The sequence below is a fragment of the Lagenorhynchus albirostris genome, chromosome 14 (genome assembly GCF_949774975.1).
Source record: "Lagenorhynchus albirostris chromosome 14, mLagAlb1.1, whole genome shotgun sequence".
In the NCBI taxonomy this organism is placed as follows: Eukaryota; Metazoa; Chordata; class Mammalia; order Artiodactyla; family Delphinidae; genus Lagenorhynchus; species Lagenorhynchus albirostris.
Genome location: NC_083108.1, coordinates 2376053 through 2396854, shown reverse-complemented (window position 1 = coordinate 2396854; position 20802 = coordinate 2376053). Strand labels below are relative to the sequence as shown.

The following is a 20802-nucleotide window of genomic DNA, read 5'->3' as shown; positions in this document are numbered from 1 at the left end:
AGACCTGGAAATGAGCCCTCCCCTCCAGGAGCCAGAGGGGCCAAACGTGTCATCCACCTGTGCAGGGTCCCCAGGCTCCCAGGGCTGCCCGGGCACAGCCTGCCCAAGGGCGGGGGCTCTTTGAGAACCATGTGTCCCGGGGACGTGGCAGCTGGTACGTGTCCTTCCCCGGTGCTGCCAAAGGACCATTGTGAAAACGCACTGCCTGACAAGGAGCTGGTAAGTTAGTGAGCTGGGCTTCCTGGAAGCCAAATCCACCAGGATGCTCAGAAAACAGGGAATCGGAGGCCAGCAGGGATTTCTTTATGTCTGAGAATGAGGGCTTCCCTGAATGCCACTGGTTCCCCTTGTGGATGGGGCCTCCCTGACCTCCACCACGCACACTCTGCTCTGATGGGGCCCCGAGGTCGCGCTCGCAGCTGCATCACTGCCTGGACGTGCGTCTGTTTCCACATTAACACGCAAGGCTGGAACAGGAACAGAGACATGCCAGAGCTGTCCCTTCCATCACAGGCTCCTTCCTACATCGTGACACGCCTTCTTCGGGAGGAGAGAGAAGCCAGTGAGAGAGCAGTGGGGCGCCACGGGGAGGAACCTGGCAGCAGGCGGCTGTGCGCTCCTGGCCACCGCGGCTCCCTCCCCAGCTGGGCCGAGCGCGGGGGCGGGGTGGGGGGTGGGGGAGAGGGTGGCAGAGCAGGGGGTCACGACACAGGGCCACTGCCTCCTAACGTCCTCCGCAGGCCAGCGGGTTCCAGGAAGGCAGCAGGCGCGAGCGTGAGGACACGGGGCTGATGGGGGACGCGAGTGGAGAGCAGAGGAGGGCTCTGGGCCCCCTGTGCGGTACGGGGGGAGCTGCAAAGAGGCAGAGCTGGGGAGATGAGTGGGGTGACCGGTCCCTGCAGCCCCCCGCCTGTTAGCAGGTCAGCAGTCAGCCCCCGGACACAGGCAAACGCTTTCTGTCCATTCCCTCGTAAGTGAAGAACAAGCTTCCCAGAATGACCACAGAAACGTGCAGATGCGAAACTGCAGGGCACGAGCTCATGTGGTTTTTCTCTATTCTGGTTTCAGCTGACACTCCACGTAACACCGCAGGGCAGGGGCCCCCAACCCCCCGGGGCCGCAGACCGGTACCTGTTTGCGCAGCCTGTTAGGAACCGGCCGCACAGCAGCAGGTGAGCGGCGGAGAGCGAGCGAAGCTTCATCTGCGCCTCCCCTTCGCTCGCATCACCGCCTGAACCCCCCCATTCGCCCCACCCGCCTCCGTGGAAAAACTGTCTTCCATGAAACCGGTCCCTGGGGCCAGAAAGGTTGCGGACCGCTGCCCCAGAGCACTCCCTCCACAAGGCCTCAGATATTTTCTGTCAAGTGACAATTAAAAGAAGACAGCTGTTACTTGTAACAACTCCCTACAGGAACCAGTGGTCTTAAACGCCCAATTTCAAAGAAACATCAGCAGAATGTTAAAAATTAGCTTTCAGAAAACAGAAGCGTCACTACGGCTGTACCACTGCTCAGGAATCTGACGTTGGTAAAAGTAAACCAGTGAGAACTACGTTTTGGTGCTTTACAACGTCCAACAACAAGAAAGACACTGCAAGCCACAGAGAGGTTTACAGAAGCAGACTTGCAAATCAGTCACTTAAATCAGCAGTGCCTTAAAATACCACGTGCTAACAGGATGGGGCTCTCTGAGAAGAGCTGTTTCTCCATTTTCACTCTCAGCTGAGACTCTATCCTCCTGGTGCAGATGCCACCAGACCCACGGTCTTTAGAGTAACTGAACACGTTCACAGCTCAGAGTTACTAGTATCTTCACAGGGAGATTACCAGTAATACAGTTCACGCTCAAGTTGTAGAGAACACTGCGTGATTCCCCATTCAACATTCACTAGAACACTTTACACACTTAGAAAATTGGTCCTCCTTTCAACAATGAGAGAATTCCAAATCAATAATAACATTATAAAAAGGTAAACCCCTTCTAGTTGACCTTGGGCCTGACATCATTAGGAAAGAAACTCCGTAACATTGTTTTAGATAAAACAATGTTTTCTCAGAACACTTTGTAAGATAAGATATGAACAAAAACAGTATGTAATCACTGATTTACATGAATGGCTTGAAAGCAAATTATGGAAAATTACCCACCTGGCTGATATGGAAATTGAGTCTAAGTACAGATCAGAGAAGGGCTCATGGCTGCAAAGTTCATTATTATTAAATAAAACCCATAGCACAGAAGCTCAGCAAAGAGGTCCTGGGGCTCAAATGTAATATAATTCAATCAGGTGGACATTTATGAAGCACTTCTGCGCGCGCGTGGGCTGGTGGAGGTCCATCCTCAGCACTGTGACATTCTGATGAACTGTCATTTGTCTTGAGTTAAAGGACCAAAGAACTGGAATAATTACCCTTTCCCCCCTACAAATTAGGGTGGATTCACAGTTCTGCGCACAACATCAGGCCTATTGCCTCATAATCTGAAATGATTCTTCATGGGCAGAGAATGAGGCCAGCAGGTGCCCTGGTGACGGGCCATCGGTTTGAGCGGCTCAGGGGGAGACAGGCTGAGAACCACTTTCCCAGTCACTCTGGGGGAATCAAAGGTGACGCAAAGAATCATCATCGCACAGGGGAAGCTGACGTCCGTGGAATAAGGTGGAAAGGGGCGAACACGAGGCTAGAAACACCCGGAAGATTTGTTCTGGGTCACTGGAGGGATCTGGATGACTTTTATTTGCGTTCTTCCCGTTTGCTCTCCTGTATCTTCCAAGCTCCCTGTGATGAGGGTTGGGGCAGGGACGTCGGGCCGATGGCACTGGCAAGGCCAGTCACAGTGAGACTGTAGTGGGCCTGGAGTCCTGGCCGAGGAGTTCGGGTCTTGGACTAGCATTCTAAGCCCTAGAAGTTTCTAAGGTAGGAGGATAACAGCCAATTGTTTTAGCGGAAACCCTGGTAGCCACAGGGTACCTGAGGAGGGTCTGTGCGTTTGCAGGATTTTTGAGCCGGCTCACTCCTTACCTTATTTCCCTTCTCGGCACCTAAGTCTCGCTTCCCTGCGTGGTTCCCCATCCTGAGCCGTCGAGGTCTTCAGATGCTGAAAGACAAAGAGAGGCCGTTAGCCTTGGAACTGGTACTTTCAGAGTTTTCTACGCTAGTTTTCAGTCAGCACCATCCCGTTCCACATGCTACACCCATTTCTGAGAAAAGAAAACGAAAGCCCCCAAACTCAAGAGGCACCCAAAGTCTCATGAGTGAGTGTCACTGTCTTCTGAGCCCTGGCAGAAAGCCAGAGAGCGGGACGGCTGCCCAAACCCGGATTCTGTCCAGTGACAAACACTGTTCAGTGTGTTTCCTCATCCATAAAGAAGATGAACTCATCTCCAGAGATCTCAGACTGTGCACAAGTCCAGATGGACGGACGGAGGTACACCTCATGTTCAGTAACAAGAGGAACAGAGATGCAGAAAAGTGCCGACGCGCCTCAAAATAAAAACAAGCCTGATGCTTCGGGAATCGTGTGAGCACAGAAACAGCAAGACCCGACCAAGGGCTGCTTATCGGACAAGCATTCCAAGAACCTGCAGCATTTGTAAGGAAGATAAAGTTGGATTTAAAAAAGCACATGTTCCTCATTTGTATTTTCTAACCCAAACTTTAGCAGCAAATTTATTTCTTTTCCTCCAGAAAGGCACAGAACGGAAGAATTTAGCCAAACTCATTCCACACAGATTCCCTCATCCCACACACATCCCTGGACCTGCCTGAACCACAAGGACCACTTGCACCATCACCGTACACTTGTCAGCTGGCTCCAGGTGACCTGTCTTTAAGGGCCGTCACAAAATTCAATCATCCACGATGTACCCTTTTCAAAGAACATGTGAGTAGTAGCTCCCTGCTGAACGAGGAGTGGCTCTCCTTGAAAGGCAACAAAATGAATCGTCTTCTAAAAATGGGAAGGGTTTCTAAAATATTACACATGCCTGATGAAAGGCAAGTTTTGTTTCCCCAAAGGCACTCTTTTGCAAAGAAGGAATTGCCCAGTATCTGAATTTCCCCAAAGTCTCCCATATCACGGGGTGACTCCTCAGTGACTACGAAGGATACCCATGCCCTTCCCCAGGCAAATTGGTGAGAAAGGGAGTGATGGCGTCTTAGAGCATCACCTCCCAGTGTGTGGGGTACAGTGAGCTGTTACCTGGTGGAGACCGAGCACCTGAGGAGTGGAAACCCTTCCCGCCTTTGTATTTTGTAAATGGAAACTGGACCAGAGCCCCACGCAGAGGGAGATTTAGTTAAAAAGTGCTGTACTTCAAACGACTTGGATCGAAGTGGGGATCATGTGCTCTGGTGAATCAAAGACATGGTTCTAGTGGTGATAAAAACACTGCTGACTTAGAAGAATCATGTGAATACATCATGTATCAGGACATGAAGGTGAAAAAACCAATACTTTAACGTGTATGCTTTAACATGGTGACTATAGTTAACGATACTGTATTGTAACCGGCAGACCTCGTTTCACAGTTAACGGGACTGTGTTGTACGCCGGCAGACCCCGTTTCACAGTTAACGGGACTGTGTTGTACGCCGGCAGACCCCGTTTCACAGTTAACGGGACTGTGTTGTACGCCGGCAGACCCCGTTTCACAGTTAACGGGACTGTGTTGTACGCCGGCAGTTTCCTAGTTAACGGGACTGTGTTGTACGCCGGCAGACCTCGTTTCACAGCTAACGGTACTGTATTGTACACCGGCAGACCTCGTTTCCTAGTTAACGATACTGTGTTGTACACCGGCAGACCTCGTTTCACAGTTAACGGTACTGTATTGTACACCGGCAGACCTCGTTTCCTAGTTAACGATACTGTGTTGTACACCGGCAGACCTCGTTTCCTAGTTAACGGTACTGTACTGTACACCGGCAGACCTCGTTTCCTAGTTAACAATACTGTGTTGTACACCGGCAGACCTCGTTTCACAGTTAACGGTACTGTACTGTACACCGGCAGACCTCGTTTCCTAGTTAACGATACTGTGTTGTACACCGGCAGACCGCGTTTCACAGTTAACGGTACTGTATTGTACACCGGCAGACCTCGTTTCCTAGTTAACGATACTGTGTTGTACACCGGCAGACCTCGTTTTATTGTGCTTCGCTTTATTGCTCTTTGTGGATATTGCATATTTTATAAATTGAAGGTCTGTGGAAACCCTGAATTGTCAGATGACAGTTAGCATTTTTTAGCAATGAAGCATTTTAAATTAAAAAATAAAATCTATGCTTAAAAAAATAAAATGGGGGCTTCCCTGGTGGCGCAGTGGTTGAGAGTCTGCCTGCTAATGCAGGGAACACGGGCTTGAGCCCTGGTCTGGGAGGATCCCACATGCCGCGGAGCAACTAGGCCCGTGAGCCACAACTACTGAGCCTGCACGTCTGGAGCCTGTGCTCTGCAACAAGAGAGGCCGCGATAGTGAGAGGCCCGCGCACCGCGATGAAGAGTGGCCCCCGCTTGCCACAACTAGAGAAAGCCCTCGCACAGAAATGAAGACCCAACACAGCAAAAATAAATAAATAAACTCCTACCCCCAACATCTTCTAAAAATAAATCAATTAATTAAATAAAATAAAATGTATGCTTTTAAAAATGCAAGTCGACCTTTGCAGATAATTTCAGTATTCAGTGCAATTCTATCATCCACCTTCCCAATTTACTTACATGGGACCACCCCCTAAAAAACCTCTTTGGGGTAACCTCACTGGGAAAATGGAGGTTTGGGGGCACATATGGTAGTTTACTTGATAAGAGTGGGCACAAAAAGGTAAAGAGGGGACTTGTTTTTGTCCTCTTGGGGTCTGAACTGCAGTTGGAGAACATGACTGCACGTTCTCTGTGCAGGACGACGGTCTGAACTCTGGGAGTAGAGGGGGTCACTTTGAACTGCGATCTCTCTGTGGTCCCATGCAGGGTTCTGAGGAAGTACTGATAACTTGCACTGCGTATGTAATACACAGAATAACAATGCATCAAACATCCCTGTTTAAGAAATAAGAATTGGTGTATTTGGTTGGGGAAAGATAAGTTAGGAGGTTGCGATTAGCATATACATACTACTATATCTAAAACAGATAACCAACAAGGATGTACTGTATAGCACAGGGAACTCTACTCAATATTTTGCAATAACCTATAAGGGAAAAGAATCTGGAAAAAAATATATGTACATATAAAACGGAATCACTGTGCTGTACATCTGAAACTAACACAACATTGTAAATCAACTATACTCCAATTAAAAAAATATATATAAATAAAAGTTACCTCCAAAAAAAAAAAGAATTGGTGTATTTGAAACTAAACACAGGCAAAAATAGATAACTTCTTTTCAAGTTCACAGCTTGGACTCTTGGGGTTTTCCAGCCCCGACACAGAGAAGCGAACGCTACCATCTCTGTTCTCACCTGGACAGTATCTCAAGCCCAGCATCCCTGACCTCCTCCCATTTCCATCTTATTCTCACCCTCCTCAGTCACCTCCCCCGCAGGTATTAGGCAAATCCCAACACAATGGTCCCCCCTTCCAGAAAACAAATCTCTAAGGATTTAACCTAAATCAAAATAGCCTGGGACGTGTGAATATTCGGGGGGTTGCTTGTGGACAAAAGGAGAGCTGATTTTGGAGCAAGGGCTTTGAGGCACAGCTGATCTAATCACATGTTGCTTGCCCTGCTCCTTGGAGAGGGGACGCGTCTTCCAAGCCAGCGTGTTCTGATCAGAACTTTATCACGCCTCAAAGCGCAACTTGGGGGTATACTTGGGAAGACTGTTCATGAACTATTTTAATCACTATTAAAAAAACTCAAGACTACTGGACACAGAATAGATTGAAATAACAAAAGTCCGGGTCAGACTTTTGAGTGTGTACAGACTTTTTTTCTCTTCTGTCTCGGATGAACAGAATGAGAATTTATATGTGTGATTTCGAGTAGGCAGATTCTAGCCTTAAGTGCACAATTTGCGCACCAGCAGGAAAAGAGAGACAAGAAACTCAAAGTGACAATTCTCAGATTAGGGCCCCTCATTAGAGGGATCATCAGTCCTTGAGGCGTGTGGCACAGTCCTGTGGTGAAAATCATGGGCAGTGGACTTGTCTGGGGGTAACTCTGCCCCATTCCGCCGTGGAGAGATGGGAGGGTTGCATTACAGAAAGAAGGCTGCCCTGGCAGCTGGCCTCCATAGCGAGCTGAAAAGAACCTTCTGCAGACAGAAGAGTTGGACATTTGAGGTCATCTTCATTTCATTTTTTGCAATTAGTCAAATAGAGAGAGCAAGAGGAACCTTCACGTGGAACGCTCCTGGAACTCAGGTTGACTCTGAAGCATCTCCAGGTTCTTAAGAAGCTTTTCGTGAAATAAGAAGACAGGAGATTGGTGGAAGGGGAAGTGGAGGGCCAGGGCTGGGAGCCTTTAGGATAGACTAGGTTATATCGGGCCTGCCCCATACTCCTTAGGTTGAAATTCAATCCCAGCTGTGATTTCGAAACAGCCACTGGGATTATTGAAAATTTCCATGTTTTCGTGACCATCCATACTTTGTGTTATTGGTGCGGGGCGGGGGGGGCAGTAAAAATTAAGCACGTGAGTGCGGGTTAGTAACCCAGATTCACTGGTACGCAATCCAGTCTCAGCTGCTTGGATCTGTTTTCAACAATGTGCAGCTAAGACCACTCGTATCACTTTGGTGGACACTGTGAAGGAGTCACAGATAAAACCCACGTTGGGTGGAGAGGAGTGTGTGTGAATGGGCAAGCTGAAATGCTGGGGGCATGGAGGTGAAAACACCTTGCTCTGAGCATTTTAACCACCTGCTTTCTACTGGAAGTCCTGACATCTAGAGTGAACACGGCGGATGAGACCTCGGTCCCAATCCAGGCTCCTGTGGGGTGACCTGGGGCAAGTCACTCCACTTCTCTGAACCTCAGTTTCCTGTCAAGTGGAAGCAATAGAAGCACCTTCACTGTGCTGGCTGCGGTGAGAATGAAGTAGGGGCTGGTCAGGGTTGGCTGGGGTCAGGGTTAGGGCCTGGGTTGGGGTCAGGGTTGGTTGGGGTCAGGGTTAGGGCCTGGGTTGGGGTCAGGGTTGGGGGTCAGGGTTGGGGTCAAGGTTGGGGTCAGGGTTGGGGTCAGTGTTGGGGTCAAGGTTGGGGTCAGGGGTTAGGGTCAGGGTTGGGGTCAGGGTTGGGGTCAAGGTTGGGGTCAAGGTTGGGGTCAGGGTGAGCTCTAGGGCTGACGGCTCCTGCCTTTCTCGTCCCTTGCACAGGGTGCCCAGGGTGGGTGGTGATCAGCTGAGAAAACATCTTCTAGCCGTCTAGCTATCTATGATTGCACGCCTATTGCAGAGACCTTTACGTGGGTTCCCCTATGTGTGGACATCCGCTCTTAAACTCCCAGGTCAAGAGAGGAGAAAGGGGTGAGCACACCGGTGCCTGAGAAGCCCAGAGGTGACGTCCTACACGAGCCCATAAGCAACAGCACAGGAAGCAGCGTGACTTCTCCTGTTTCCAGACTAGAGTGGGTGGGGGATGGGCGGCGAGAAGGGAAAAGTGAGGCGGAGACCCGAGACCCGTCGGAGGCTGCAGACACTAACAGGCTAAGCTGCCTATTCCTCCAGTACCTTTGGGTGCATTTTCACAGGCAACGGGATTATCGTGACATCTCTGCCTCAGTAGGTTTACTGTGGGAGAGAGAAGGCCTCAATTCAAGTCTCCCTAGATAGAGCTGTGGCCCCCAGAGCATCCTACCGCCTCCCAAAACCCTCGGAAACGGGAGGGGATCACCATGGGCAGTGCTGACCTCTGGGCTGAGAGGAGCGTCAGGGCGGTAACCCACGTGGTCCCACGCGTGGTCATACGCGTGATAGGGCGGGTTCATCACGGCGTCTGCACTCACCGTACGTTTGGGCTCATTAGGAACCAACCCGTCTGGCTGTATTTATGTCCATGTTCTAGGAAACGGTCACAGGTGTACTTTTCTCACAGATGTATAGTTCTTCAGGCTTTGGTTTCATAAGATTCTGCAGATGGTACAAGAGTTTTGCTTTTTATTTTTCATGCTCAGTGTCCGTGTTCCTAAAAGCAACCCTAAAATTAATGTTTTTATGGAAATACAGGGTTAGTTTTACAGTGATTTGCTTTATCCCTTGAGTTACGGAATTACAGGAATAACCCTGTGTGCTTTATTCCCATTTTACAGTTGAGAAAGTAAAGCTTAGAAGACTCATCTAGGCATGAATATAACACTGCCTCTAGGAGTATATCATAGGTAAAAATAGGGATCAGCTGGACGTTTTTTACATCATGAGTATGCCTTACGTGGAAACAAGTGTTCCAGTAGGTCTAAGATGTCACCCATTTCTAGATTATTAATCAACACGATAAAGAGAAGGCTTTGCTCTAACAAGCACCCTTGAGAAAACAGCTGCATTACAATAACTTATTCTTCATAAACACCTGTCCGTGGATACACGAGTTTAATAAGGAAAATGACAGCGACTCTCTTAATTTCCTGCCTAATGTCTTGCCATAACAGCTGGTGAAAAGTGTATGCAAGGAATTATTTGGGTTTTAATTCCATGCCTGCCAATTACTATTTACTGAAGAGCTTAGAAATTTAGTTCTCCGAGCTTCTGACTCCTCATCTGTAAAATCAGCTGATAATACCTGCAGTGCATTCATTCATATTGAGGCATTCAATAAGGTAACAGACTCGAAATCCCCTGGCCCCTGACAACCCGTCCACAACATAAGGGCCTTCTCTTCCCTTCCTTAGAGGACGGCTTGTATGTTACATAAGGCACCGACCGCAGAAGGAGACGCATAAGGAGTTAATCATGATCCCGAAGGGCTAATCGTCCACAGATATCACAACTGTCAAAGTTCAACTTTCTCGTAATAAAAATGTTCAGTGAATATATTGCTTCACGATCAGCAGACAGCCAGAGGGCAATCTGTCTTTCTCATCTGTCTCGGGTGCAATTTTTCATGTACAGTAGCTTAGAGTAATTTTTTTCTCTGTCCTGTTTGCACTTGTGTATGTGTGAATATTGACAGTACAAACACCAGCGGGATGGCATCTGTGGGGAGGGGCTGAGAAGGATCCAGGGGCTGAGGTCACCCTGGGTCACAGAGACGGGTCAGGTGAGAAACCTCAGGAGCATTGAGCCCATGGTTAATGTTTTAACATCTACCCACTGAATCCATGTACAGTCATTCCAGCCAAGAGCTGGATTAATGTGTACTTTTGGCAGCAGAATTAAAATTCTGCTACTACCAGGGTGGTAACTTTTGCTTCTCTGCTTTTGCAAATCACTAAAGCAATGTTTTCAAAATTCCATGTACTTTGCCATTAACCCTTAACAGAGTGGTAGCTTTTTACCAGGCTTTAAAGGTAAATGAACTTCACTGTTATTACTACTGTTACATTTTGTACTTAAACCCTTAGCTGGACCCAAATGGCTCTCAGCCTCTAGTTACTGGTGAATTACATGCTGAAGGGGCTCTGTGGGACCTTGGGGATGAAATATACCAACTGCCAGGGTCGGCTGAGGAACCACCAGGCACCATAGGAGCATGGTTTATGTTTGGAGGTGGCCTAACCATACCTTCCAGAAGAATGAACAGTAAGACAGATGGGGATGTGCACCAGCCAGAAAGGGCTACTTTAACCTCTGAGCAGAGGGGAACCTGGAGAGTTTGACTGACCGAGGGAGTGAGACAGGGTGTCCCCGGAATGGAATAACTGAACAAGGTAATGAAACAGGAGATGGTGAACATTCCAAAGGGGCACCCTCATTTCCTTCCTGGAAGCCACTAAATGCGAGACAGAATGAACCTGCTGTTGAGCTGCTGAAGGACACTACCTCCCCACCCCCCCAGACCAGCCGGGGAACCCACAACTGGCGGCCGATCGCTTCCTCCGGGCCGCCCTTCCGTGGCGGGTATGGTTTGTCACGGGGTGTGGCCCCTGCCCATCCTCCCCGCAGAGACCAAGCTGATGCCACCAGCCCTAAAAGGCAGGCGGGGGTAGCACAGAGCTGGAAGGACAGACAGTGGGACTCTGCTGGTTTGACCTTTAAACAAAACCCAGAGAGCAAATGTGAAAGAGCAAGGAACTCGCATCTGAAAAAGGACCTGAGAGAGAAGCATGAGGCTAAATGAAAGACCATCCCTTCAGCCTCCTCGTTCTGTTTCTCTCCCTCTTCCTCCCCCACCCGCCTCTATTCTTCTGCCTCTTTCTCCGCCAGGGCACAAGCGTTTACGCCTGGTTTCTGTAGACAATCATTTTTATTTCTCAGGTCAAAAACGTTCTTGTAACACTCTGTGTTCAGAACATAGTAAACGGCTACCAACATCACCAAAACAACCACCCCCAAAATAAACACACACACACACGCACGTGCCCAAGCCAAAAAGAAAGACCATTTTACGGCTGGAACAGGCAGTGGGAAGCAGAAGTCACACCGAGTTTCCGGAACGCGTGGGACAGCTGACCTCGAGATCCTCAGGCTCTCCCCAGGCTCCCTCCCGCCCTCGGGCTTACAGCACACAGACCACCCACGTCACACGCCACAGTTCACCGGTCGGTCGGTCGATACGGCCAATTCGACATTGAACCTGAAGAAAGAGTCTGCTTTCCTGTCCCACCCAATGCACCTCGCAGACCTTATCGCAGTTCTCTGAAAGCAAACCATCCCTCCCCCACGTGAGCACACAGCGCAGAGATGCTGGCTGCGATCCAGGAACTGGGTTCCCACCAGACACTGAATCTGCCGGCACCTGAGCTTGGACTCGCGCCCCCAGAACTGTGAGGAATCAATGTCTGTCGTTTACAAGCCCCCGGTCGTGGGTTTCTGTTACAGCAGCCTGAGTGGCCTAAGACAGCTCATGATGCGCTGAGAAGGACGGGGTGGAAGTTCACTTCAGAAGTCTATGTCTATCCTAGAAAAAGCTTCTCCAAGACAGTGAGGTGGGATCTGGCCCCCCAACAGTCCTCAGGACCCCAAGCTGCGCTGGTGTCCTGACGGCGTTTACAAACAGACCCAAACGCCCAATCTGGACTCACACGGAAAGCGTCAGAAGAAATCAGCCTCTAGATTTTGGGGGCCGGGAATTTCTGCTTTGGGTTATCACATAATATTCATAAGCCAGTTATCACCATCCTTGTTTTCCCCAGGCTTATCAGATTTACAGTGCAGAAGAACACTGCCTTAAGTTCTCAGAAATCATTTAGAAAGAAAATTACAGAACTGCAGATGGATGGAGCTGGTTGGGGTCTGACTGTGGTCCCTTGAGCCCGGTCCTCGGGGCATCAGCTGGCTTTGTAGATAAAGCCATCACCAAAGGGGGCAGCAAATGACGTTCTGGAGGTCCAGTCCGGGCTTCACCTGCTTTGAGGGATGAATGAACACCCCCTGCCTCTTTCCTCTCTGCGTTTCTATACCTGCCTCCCCGGGGTCTCCATCACGTACCCTAGAACATCTGTAATTAGTCACGAAACCCACACCAGCTCTGTGCAGAAAACTCCAGAGAGAGTGGCTGGGAAGGTTAATCTAAGAAAAGGACAGGGGAATAGTGGGATCTGAACCACCCTCAGAGCCCCGCTGGGTTACGGGCGTTACGGTAACTAAGGGCAGCTCCGTGGAAAGGGGTCAGGAGCAAACTCTGGACTGAGTCCAGGGCACATTTTTCAAACTCTTCTTCAGCACAAGTCATGAAAGCACCTGAAGTTAGGTCTCAGAGATTTCGGACTCTGTGATGATCGTACCACATGAGCCCACACGGAAATGACACCTGGGACCTTTTCTACCTTCATGAACAAATGTGTGTTTTTGTTTTTGTTTTTGCGGTACGCGGGCCTCTCACTGCCGTGGCCCCCCCTGCCGCGGAGCACAGGCCTCGGACGCGCAGGCTCAGCGGCCATGGCTCACGGGCCCAGCCGCTCCGCGGCATGTGGGATCCTCCCGGACCGGGGCACGAACCCGTGTCCTCTGCATCAGCAGGCGGACTCTCAACCACTGCACCACCAGGGAAGCCCCAAATGTGGTTTTTTAAAAAAGGGTGTGAGGGCTTCCCTGGTGGCACAGTGGTTAAGAATCCGCCTGCCAATGCAGGGGACACGGGTTCTAGCCCTGGTCTGGGAAGATTCCACATGCCGTGGAGCAACTAAGCCCGTGTGCCACAACTACTGAGCCCATGTGCCACAACTACTGAGCCTGTGCTCTAGAGCCTGTGAGCCACAACTACTGAGCCTGCGCGCCTAGAGCCCGTGCTCCGCAACAAGAGAAGCCACCGCAATGAGAAGCCCGTGCACCGCAACGAAGAGTAGCCCCCGCTCGCCGCGACTACAGGAAGCCCGCGCGCAGCAACAAAGACCCAACACTGCCAAAAATAAATAAAATTTTTTAAAAAAATAGTGTGTGAAAATTTGTCCAGGTTTTAACCTACCTTCACATTAAAATTTGCTTTAATTTCTCATCCCACATTTTATTTTGGTGTTACTAATCCTATGTAAAAAATATCTGTGTAAATAGTGTTAGGACTACTATGTAACATGGCTTTAAACACGGCATTTCACTGCCTTTTCAGAAAGGCTGTCTGCCAGGTCAGCACCTCTATGTTCTTCTTCCTTTCACGTAACAATTTCCAAACAATGTCTGAAATGAATCAGGCTAGCTTTTTTTTTTTTTTTTTTTTGCTGAGCCACACAGCATGAGGGATCTTAGTTCCCCAACCGGGGAACAAACCCAGGCTCCTTGAAGTGGAAGGGTGGAGTCTTAACCACTGGACCGCCAAGGAAATTCCAGGCTAGCTTTTAATATCTGGTTTAAAGCCTTCTCTCTTCAAAAATAAGTCTTGGGGCTTCCCTGGTGGCACAGTGGTTGGGAGTCCGCCTGCCGATGCAGGGGACGCGGGTTCGTGCCCCGGTCCGGGAAGATCCCACATGCCGCGGAGCGGCTGGGCCCGTGAGCCATGGCCGCTGGGCCTGCGCGTCCAGAGCCTGTGCTCCCCAACGGGAGAGGCCACAACAGTGAGAGGCCCGCGTATCGCAAAAACAAAAAAAAATAAGTCTTGACATACAGAGATAATGACGGAATAAAAGAATCATCGTCTGCCTTTTAAAGGGACAGCACCTTCCCTAGAGCTGTATGAAACAATGCATCGAAGGTAGAGATGCATTAGGCCTGACTCTGAAATACATTTTATCCTCTTTCTATTTCTAGGAAGACAATGGCAGCTGGGGATTCCACTTCATAAATCCCTGGTCTCAGCTAGTCCAAGGCGATCACGTTTTCAGACATCCGACAGAATCAGAATGAAAACAACCAAAGCACACCCTGCCCTCCTACCACATCAAGAGAAACCTAGCTCCTAAAATATGAGAGTCATTTTTGTTTATTTTGTTAAGTTCCTGCTTTATCTGGTCTTGTAAGGCAACACAGGGAGCTGAATAAATCATGTCCCACGTTCTCCTGGGTGCTGAAGAACAGACTTGGGCAAATGACTTCGGCAAAGTTCAGACTCTCAGGTCCATCAGCTGGATGGTGATGATTAGGGTCAGTGGAAGCCGCCATCTGGGGATGCAACACACCCCCCCTGGGTACCACGCAGATGACGTGAGGCGAGGAAAACCTATTTACCTGTCCCAGAACGGAAGTGCAGAACGGAACATTTAACCACTTATAAACTGAACGTGATCAGAACCAAAGAACAGAGCTACTGCTGTGAAAAGCCATGTGGGGAAGGTGGGCATCCTGGAAACAGGGTGAGGAAACTTCCCTGAAGGAGCCATCCATCCTAACCCTAACCCCAGCCAGGAATTCCGGGAAGAGCCCAGAGAATTCCCAGACAGGCTGCAGGGGAGGCACAGGGCTGCTGGGGGATTAGAAGCAGCTACTGAGTCCCCTCCCCTCTGCCAGCACAGCCCCCTCATCGGGAAACCTGAGTTTTGTTTATACATCTAGCAGTGTGTTCAGCAAATGTTGGGCCTTGGGAAACCTATCTGTGGATCCCTGAGCTCCCTAATAATACTATACAGCACTTTCAGGGCCCCAGACGCGTCTGTTTTATGTGGGTGCATTGGAAAGGCACGGTGTGGCCTTCTGCCCATCCTAGAGAATGAGAGAATTTTAAAGAATCAATTGTGTGTTTGCTCTATTTGGGAAGCCTGCCACACAGCTCTGTGTTTTTTGCTTTCAAAGCAAGTTTAGCAAAAATGTTAGGTTCCAACTAACCAAGAAGCCAGGATGGAGACGATGCATATCCCTAAATATTCCTTGTCAGATACGCTAGCGCTCACAGGCAGGAAAGAAAATGTCATCCTCTAAATGGAGTATCAAAAACAAACGATAATACAGTGTGAAGTAAGTCAGAAAGAGAAAAACAAATACCGTATGCTAACACATATATATGGAATCTAAAAAAAAAAAAGTTCTGAAGAACCTAGGGGCAGGACAGGAATAAAGACGCAGACGTAGAGAATGGACTTGAGGATATGGGGGGGGGAAGGGTAAGCTGGGACGAAATGAGAGAGTGGCATGGACATATATACACTACCAAATATAAAGTAGATAGCTAGTGGGAAGCAGCCGCATAGCACAGGGAGATCAGCTTGGTGCTTTGTGACCACCTAGAGGGGTGGGATAGGGAGGGTGGGAGGGAGGGAGACGCAAGAGGGAGGAGATATGGGGATATACGTATATACATATAACTGATTCACTTTGTTATACAGCAGAAACTAACACACCATTGTAAAGCAATTATACTCCAATAAAGATGTTAAAAAAAAAAAATCCGCCTGCCAAATGCAGGGGACACGGGTTCGAGCCCTGGTCCGGGAAGATCCCACATGCCGCAGAACAACTAAGCCCCGTGCACCACAACTACTGAGCCTGCGCTCTAGAGCCCGCAAGCGACAACTACTGAAGCCAGCGCACCTAGAGCCCGAGCTCCACAACGAGAAGCCACCGTAATGAGAAGACTGTGCACCACAACGAAGAGTAGCCCCCGCTCGCCGCAACTAGAGAAAGCCTGCGCGCAGCAACGAAGACCCAATGCAGCCAAACATAAAAATTAATTAAAAAATAAAAATAATAAAAAAATAAGAACATATCATCAGTATAGAACGTTATTTTCCGTGAGTCATTCTTCAAACATAAAGTCAGTTTATCAGTGAAATATAGTTTCTTGATCGTGTTAAAGTGGATGTTTGTGAGCACGGGCAGGTGCATTCAGGTAAATCTGTGTCCCCGAGACACACATCGGGCACTCGGCACGCATTTCCGTCTTTCACTGAGCAGTGGGCCTCACCACTTGGAGCTCACTAGACTGCACACTCGTGGGCCTGGGCCCCGAGGTTGCGGTGTGGTGTCCAGAGCCCCGGGCCTAGGACTCTGCATTTTATGAGTATTCTGGCCAACACGCATGCAGGTGGCTGGCAGACCACCGGGGGACCGTTAGGCGCCATCCCAGTCCACAGCCCCGTGGAAGGCTCGGAGCCAGGCACTGGCCACGGCAGACACTTCGCTGGGGCGCTGGGTATCCTGCCGCCCAGCCAATCCCGGCCCTGCAGCCGTCTGCACTGATTCGGGCAGGTATCCAATCAGACTCCGGATGGAGGTGAGCGCCATCTAGCTTTCCTTCCCCGCTGGTTAGTCTGGTGGCTGGTGTAGGCGAGGCCGAGGAACGTTCTTGCACCTGGCTTTTTGCTCCTGGGGCTGCGGCGACAGAGGCTGCTAACTGCAGGGGCGGGTCGGATGCGGCCTGCGGGGAGATCCTCTGTCGCCTGACACCCCAAAAGGCGGGGCCGACGCTTGTGGGCGCTGCTGTCAGTGGTGAACAAGGCCAGCACAAGCGCTCTCTTTACTCGAAACATCGAGGATGGGGTCACCAGGCTCCCCACCCTCTGACAAAAATCAAACCCTCACCTGCTTCCACCCTCCTGCCCCCAGGTCCCATGAAACAAAGGGAAATCTGACTGCAGGAGTCACTGTCTGAAATAAACATTTCAGAAAACCAAATGACAGTGAGGCATGTCACCCCAGTGGCTCTGCCTGCCTCTCCAGCCATGACTCACAGGAAGCCGCAGTCCAGCCGCGGAGCCGCTGGTCACAGGGCCGGGCAGACCCCGGGGGCCCCCGCGCTGAGCTGCAGCCCTCACCAGCGGGGACCCTGGGCTGCCACGGAACCCTCAGCACTCAGATGTCGCCTGCAGGGCGCAGGGCAGGGCCTGGCACACCTGCGGGTCACTCAGAGCTGCCGTCAGCCTGGTCAGCACTGAATGCTGGCCACCGATCAGAGCAAAACCTGATGTAAAATGCAACCAAGTCAACTCACTTTCAGAAGAAGCATCAACACCGGTCTCTGTTTTCTAGATGGTTTTAACAGTGGGGAGGCATAAACCAAACCCAAGCCTCAGTACTATGTAGTCAGAATCAGCACGATGTTAAAAACCCGTGTGTTCAGTAAAACATACTGAATGGCTCCTGCAACTCTTTTTGCATTTCAAAATTTACAACACATACCAAGGAAAACAACTGCCAAGGGGCTCTGAGCAGAAACTCATTTCCTGTAAAAAGCTGCGGTTTGGGGCCTCAGAGAAGTTCCCTCACACTCTGGAGGCCGTCACCCCCCTCGTCACCAGCTATCAGCCACTGACTCCTTTTCAAAACCAGCATCAGTTTTGATGTGCGGCATCACGACACCACTAAAAGAAATGACGTTCTTGCATCTTTTCATACCAATTCTTTCCTTTAAAAAGGAGCTAATTTTAAAACAAAAGCCCCTGGGCTTCCCTGGTGGCGCAGTGGTTAAGAATCCTCCTGCCAATGCAGGGCACACGGGTTCCAGCCCTGGTCCAGGAAGATCCCACATGCCGCGGAGCAAGTAAGCCTGTGCGTCACAACTACTGAGCCTGCGCTCTAGAGCCCGCGAGCCACAACTACTGAGCCCGTGTGCCACAACTACTGAAGCCCACGCGCCTAGAGCCCGTGCTCCACAACAAGAGAAGCCACCGCAATGAGAAGCCCGTGCACCGCAACGAAGAGTAGCCCCCTCTCGCCGCAACTAGAGAAAGCCCGCGCTCAGCAACGAGGACCCGGTGCAGCCAAAAATTAAAAATATAATAATAATAATAAAAAGCCCCTGGTTTCTGACTGGTCCCCAGCACTCGTGACCAACTTGGGGACAAGGCCTGGGGCTGGCCGGGGCCCAACGCCCCTCCCACCCGTGGGACACTGCCTTGAGACAGTGCAGCCTGACACAGGTGTAGGGATGACTGGATTTGGAAATGTGCTCTGAGAGCTCAGGAGCACAGGGTGAGCGTCGCTGGCCGTCACACATGTCGCTGGACAGAGCAGAGGACGCCCTGGGCTTCACATGACCCCCCAGATCTGCTGAGTGCCGAGAACTCACGTTTCCTCGCCTGTAACAGGGTGAGGATGTCGTTCGATTCAGAGGGTTGCTGGGGAACAGACCTTACCTGGCTCCCCAGCCGGCGGGGGCAGGAGGGCCTCCACCTTCTGGGCAGACCGTCTTACCCCAGGGTGCTGACAGGGCCTGTCCAGACAGCATCACTGCATTTATTCTGTGTCCCTTTAGAAAATGAGTCTGTCTGGAAACAGACTCACAGACAGAAAACAAACTTACGGTTACCAAAGGGGAAAGAGGGTGGGGAGATAAATTAGGAGTTTAGGATGAGCAGATACACATGACTATATTTAAAATAGGTGAACACCAAGGCCCTACTGTGTAGCACAGGGAACTCTACTCAATATTTTTTAATAACCTATAAGGGAAAAGAATCTGAAAAAGACTATGTCTATATATGTATAACTGAATCACTTTGCTGTACGCCAGAAACTCACACAACACTGTAAATCAACTCTACTTCAATTTAAAAAAAAGAAAGAAACTGAAAACCATATAAAGAGAAAGAAAGAAAATAAGTCTGTCTGAGTGGTGGGAGAGATCAGTTAGGCTCCTTGGTGGGTTTTAGCTACGTCATCATATACATATATATATATGCACGTTTGAAACAACAGATATCACATGGAAATAAACTCCTGGGTTGAGAAGTTCAGAGGATTAAACCTCAGGCATAATTGCATTCAGCGAAGGAGGGGTAGTTCTTACTGTACGAGATGCTGCCCTAATGTGCAAGGCTGCCAACCCCACACCAGCCATCACGTGTGGACTCCAGCCGTGAGCATGTGGGGTGTGTGTGTGTGAGTGTGTCGGGGTGACCCCCTTCCAGGCCCTCAGCTGCCTCTGGGACCTGTCTTTCCACGCTCTGTATATTAGTCTCTAATACAGAACGAAGCATGAAATTTGGTTAATCACTTACTGTGAATAAAACCTCATTTTCCTTCTCTTACCTTGGAAAAAGGGTGAGCTGAATGTTAATCCCCTCACTCTTAAAGAAAGTGAAATAATTCTACAGGAAATCAATTACAGACCTTTCCTCGGCCACCGCAGCATCCTTGCACTTGCCTGTGGCCAGTGGCCCCTGCAGACCAGTCGCTGGCCCGCAGACACTGGTGCCGACACCGCGAGTCTGGAGGGGGTGAGTGGAAGGGAGCAGAGGCCCCCTGGGCCAGGGAGGCTGTCCGGTGCCCACGGGAGGGGGAACCTGTGGACTTGCGGACGCATCCAGGGCCAGGGAGGAGCGAGAAGGAGGGCCCTGGTTTGCTGACCTCTATTTAAAACACGCTGGACGGTACTTAGAGGCCAAACTTATGCACATGAGGGACTCAGGAAAAATTCAGGCAGCAAAGAAGGAAAACCAGCTGGGTCCCAATGCGCTAGTTCCCCCTCACGTCCTTCACGTTTACGCAGATGTAAATGGTTCTTAAAAGAAAGACAGCTGATCGCAAGTTGAATTCACAGGCTGAAAGCAGGGCCAGGCGTGGCGCCCACCTTCCCCCTCCCCCCGCCCCCCGAAATCTCAGCCCGTGGCTGGTTCACAGGGCACAGCCCTTCTTCTAAGATCACCCTACTTAACTCCGCTTCTAGTTTTCCTTGTTTGTACCCCGTTTACAAATGATGATGGGGACAAGGGAAGTTCCCCAACTCTCTTTTTCTCTGCTCTTGCTTTTACCTAATTTTAGTAACTTCACCCCAACCTACGTCCAGGTTCTTCTTTGAGGCTATTAATCTTCCCAGCTTTTCCACCATTTCCTCTTCTTTAGTGTCATACCCCCAAACTTGACATTGGCTTCTTTATTGTTAACATAAGTGATTCATTATTACAAACAAAAGGTACAGAAAAAAAATACACAGCTGGCTTACCTTTTCCCTCAAAAAAAGTGACACATTCCTTTCTTCGTCTAAAATCTCAAAATGTTTCAGAAATAAAACAAATTCCCTTCCCTTCATACAAACCCATCCTTCCTTAGACACAGGTAAGCAGCTTCCTGAGGTTGACAGATAGCCCACTTTGCGTGATTTCTGTATTTATTTCATCTCTGTGTGATCACGACAGGTAGTGTGTTCTTTTGTGTATTTAAAATTTTTCAGTAAATAGGATGATACTGTATTTATTCATCTGTAACTTGGCTGCTTTCCATTCAATCTATTTGGTTTTGACCTGTATTGAGACCTGACCCCACACCGCACAGAGCCTGGCAGAGCTCCACCTTGAACCTCAGCTCTCTTTCTGGGAGCCGTCAACCAGCCAACCCTTTCCACATTTTGTTCACTTTTTGACCTGACCTTGGACACACAAAATCTTAATTCAATAAACATTTA

At 49.7% G+C, this 20802-nt stretch overlaps 1 protein-coding gene across 4 annotated transcripts in view; it reads right to left on the bottom strand.

Annotated features, from left to right (window-relative positions):
- Positions 1-20802, bottom strand: part of MBP (myelin basic protein) — a 114514-nt gene that overhangs the window by 87147 nt on the left and 6565 nt on the right. For all 4 annotated transcript variants that reach the window (XM_060170494.1, XM_060170495.1, XM_060170496.1 and 1 more), the window contains exon 2: positions 3022-3097. In XM_060170494.1, the coding sequence (XP_060026477.1) occupies positions 3022-3072 (51 nt within the window). In that variant the 5' untranslated portion in view covers positions 3073-3097. The remainder of the gene's footprint in view (positions 1-3021; positions 3098-20802) is intronic.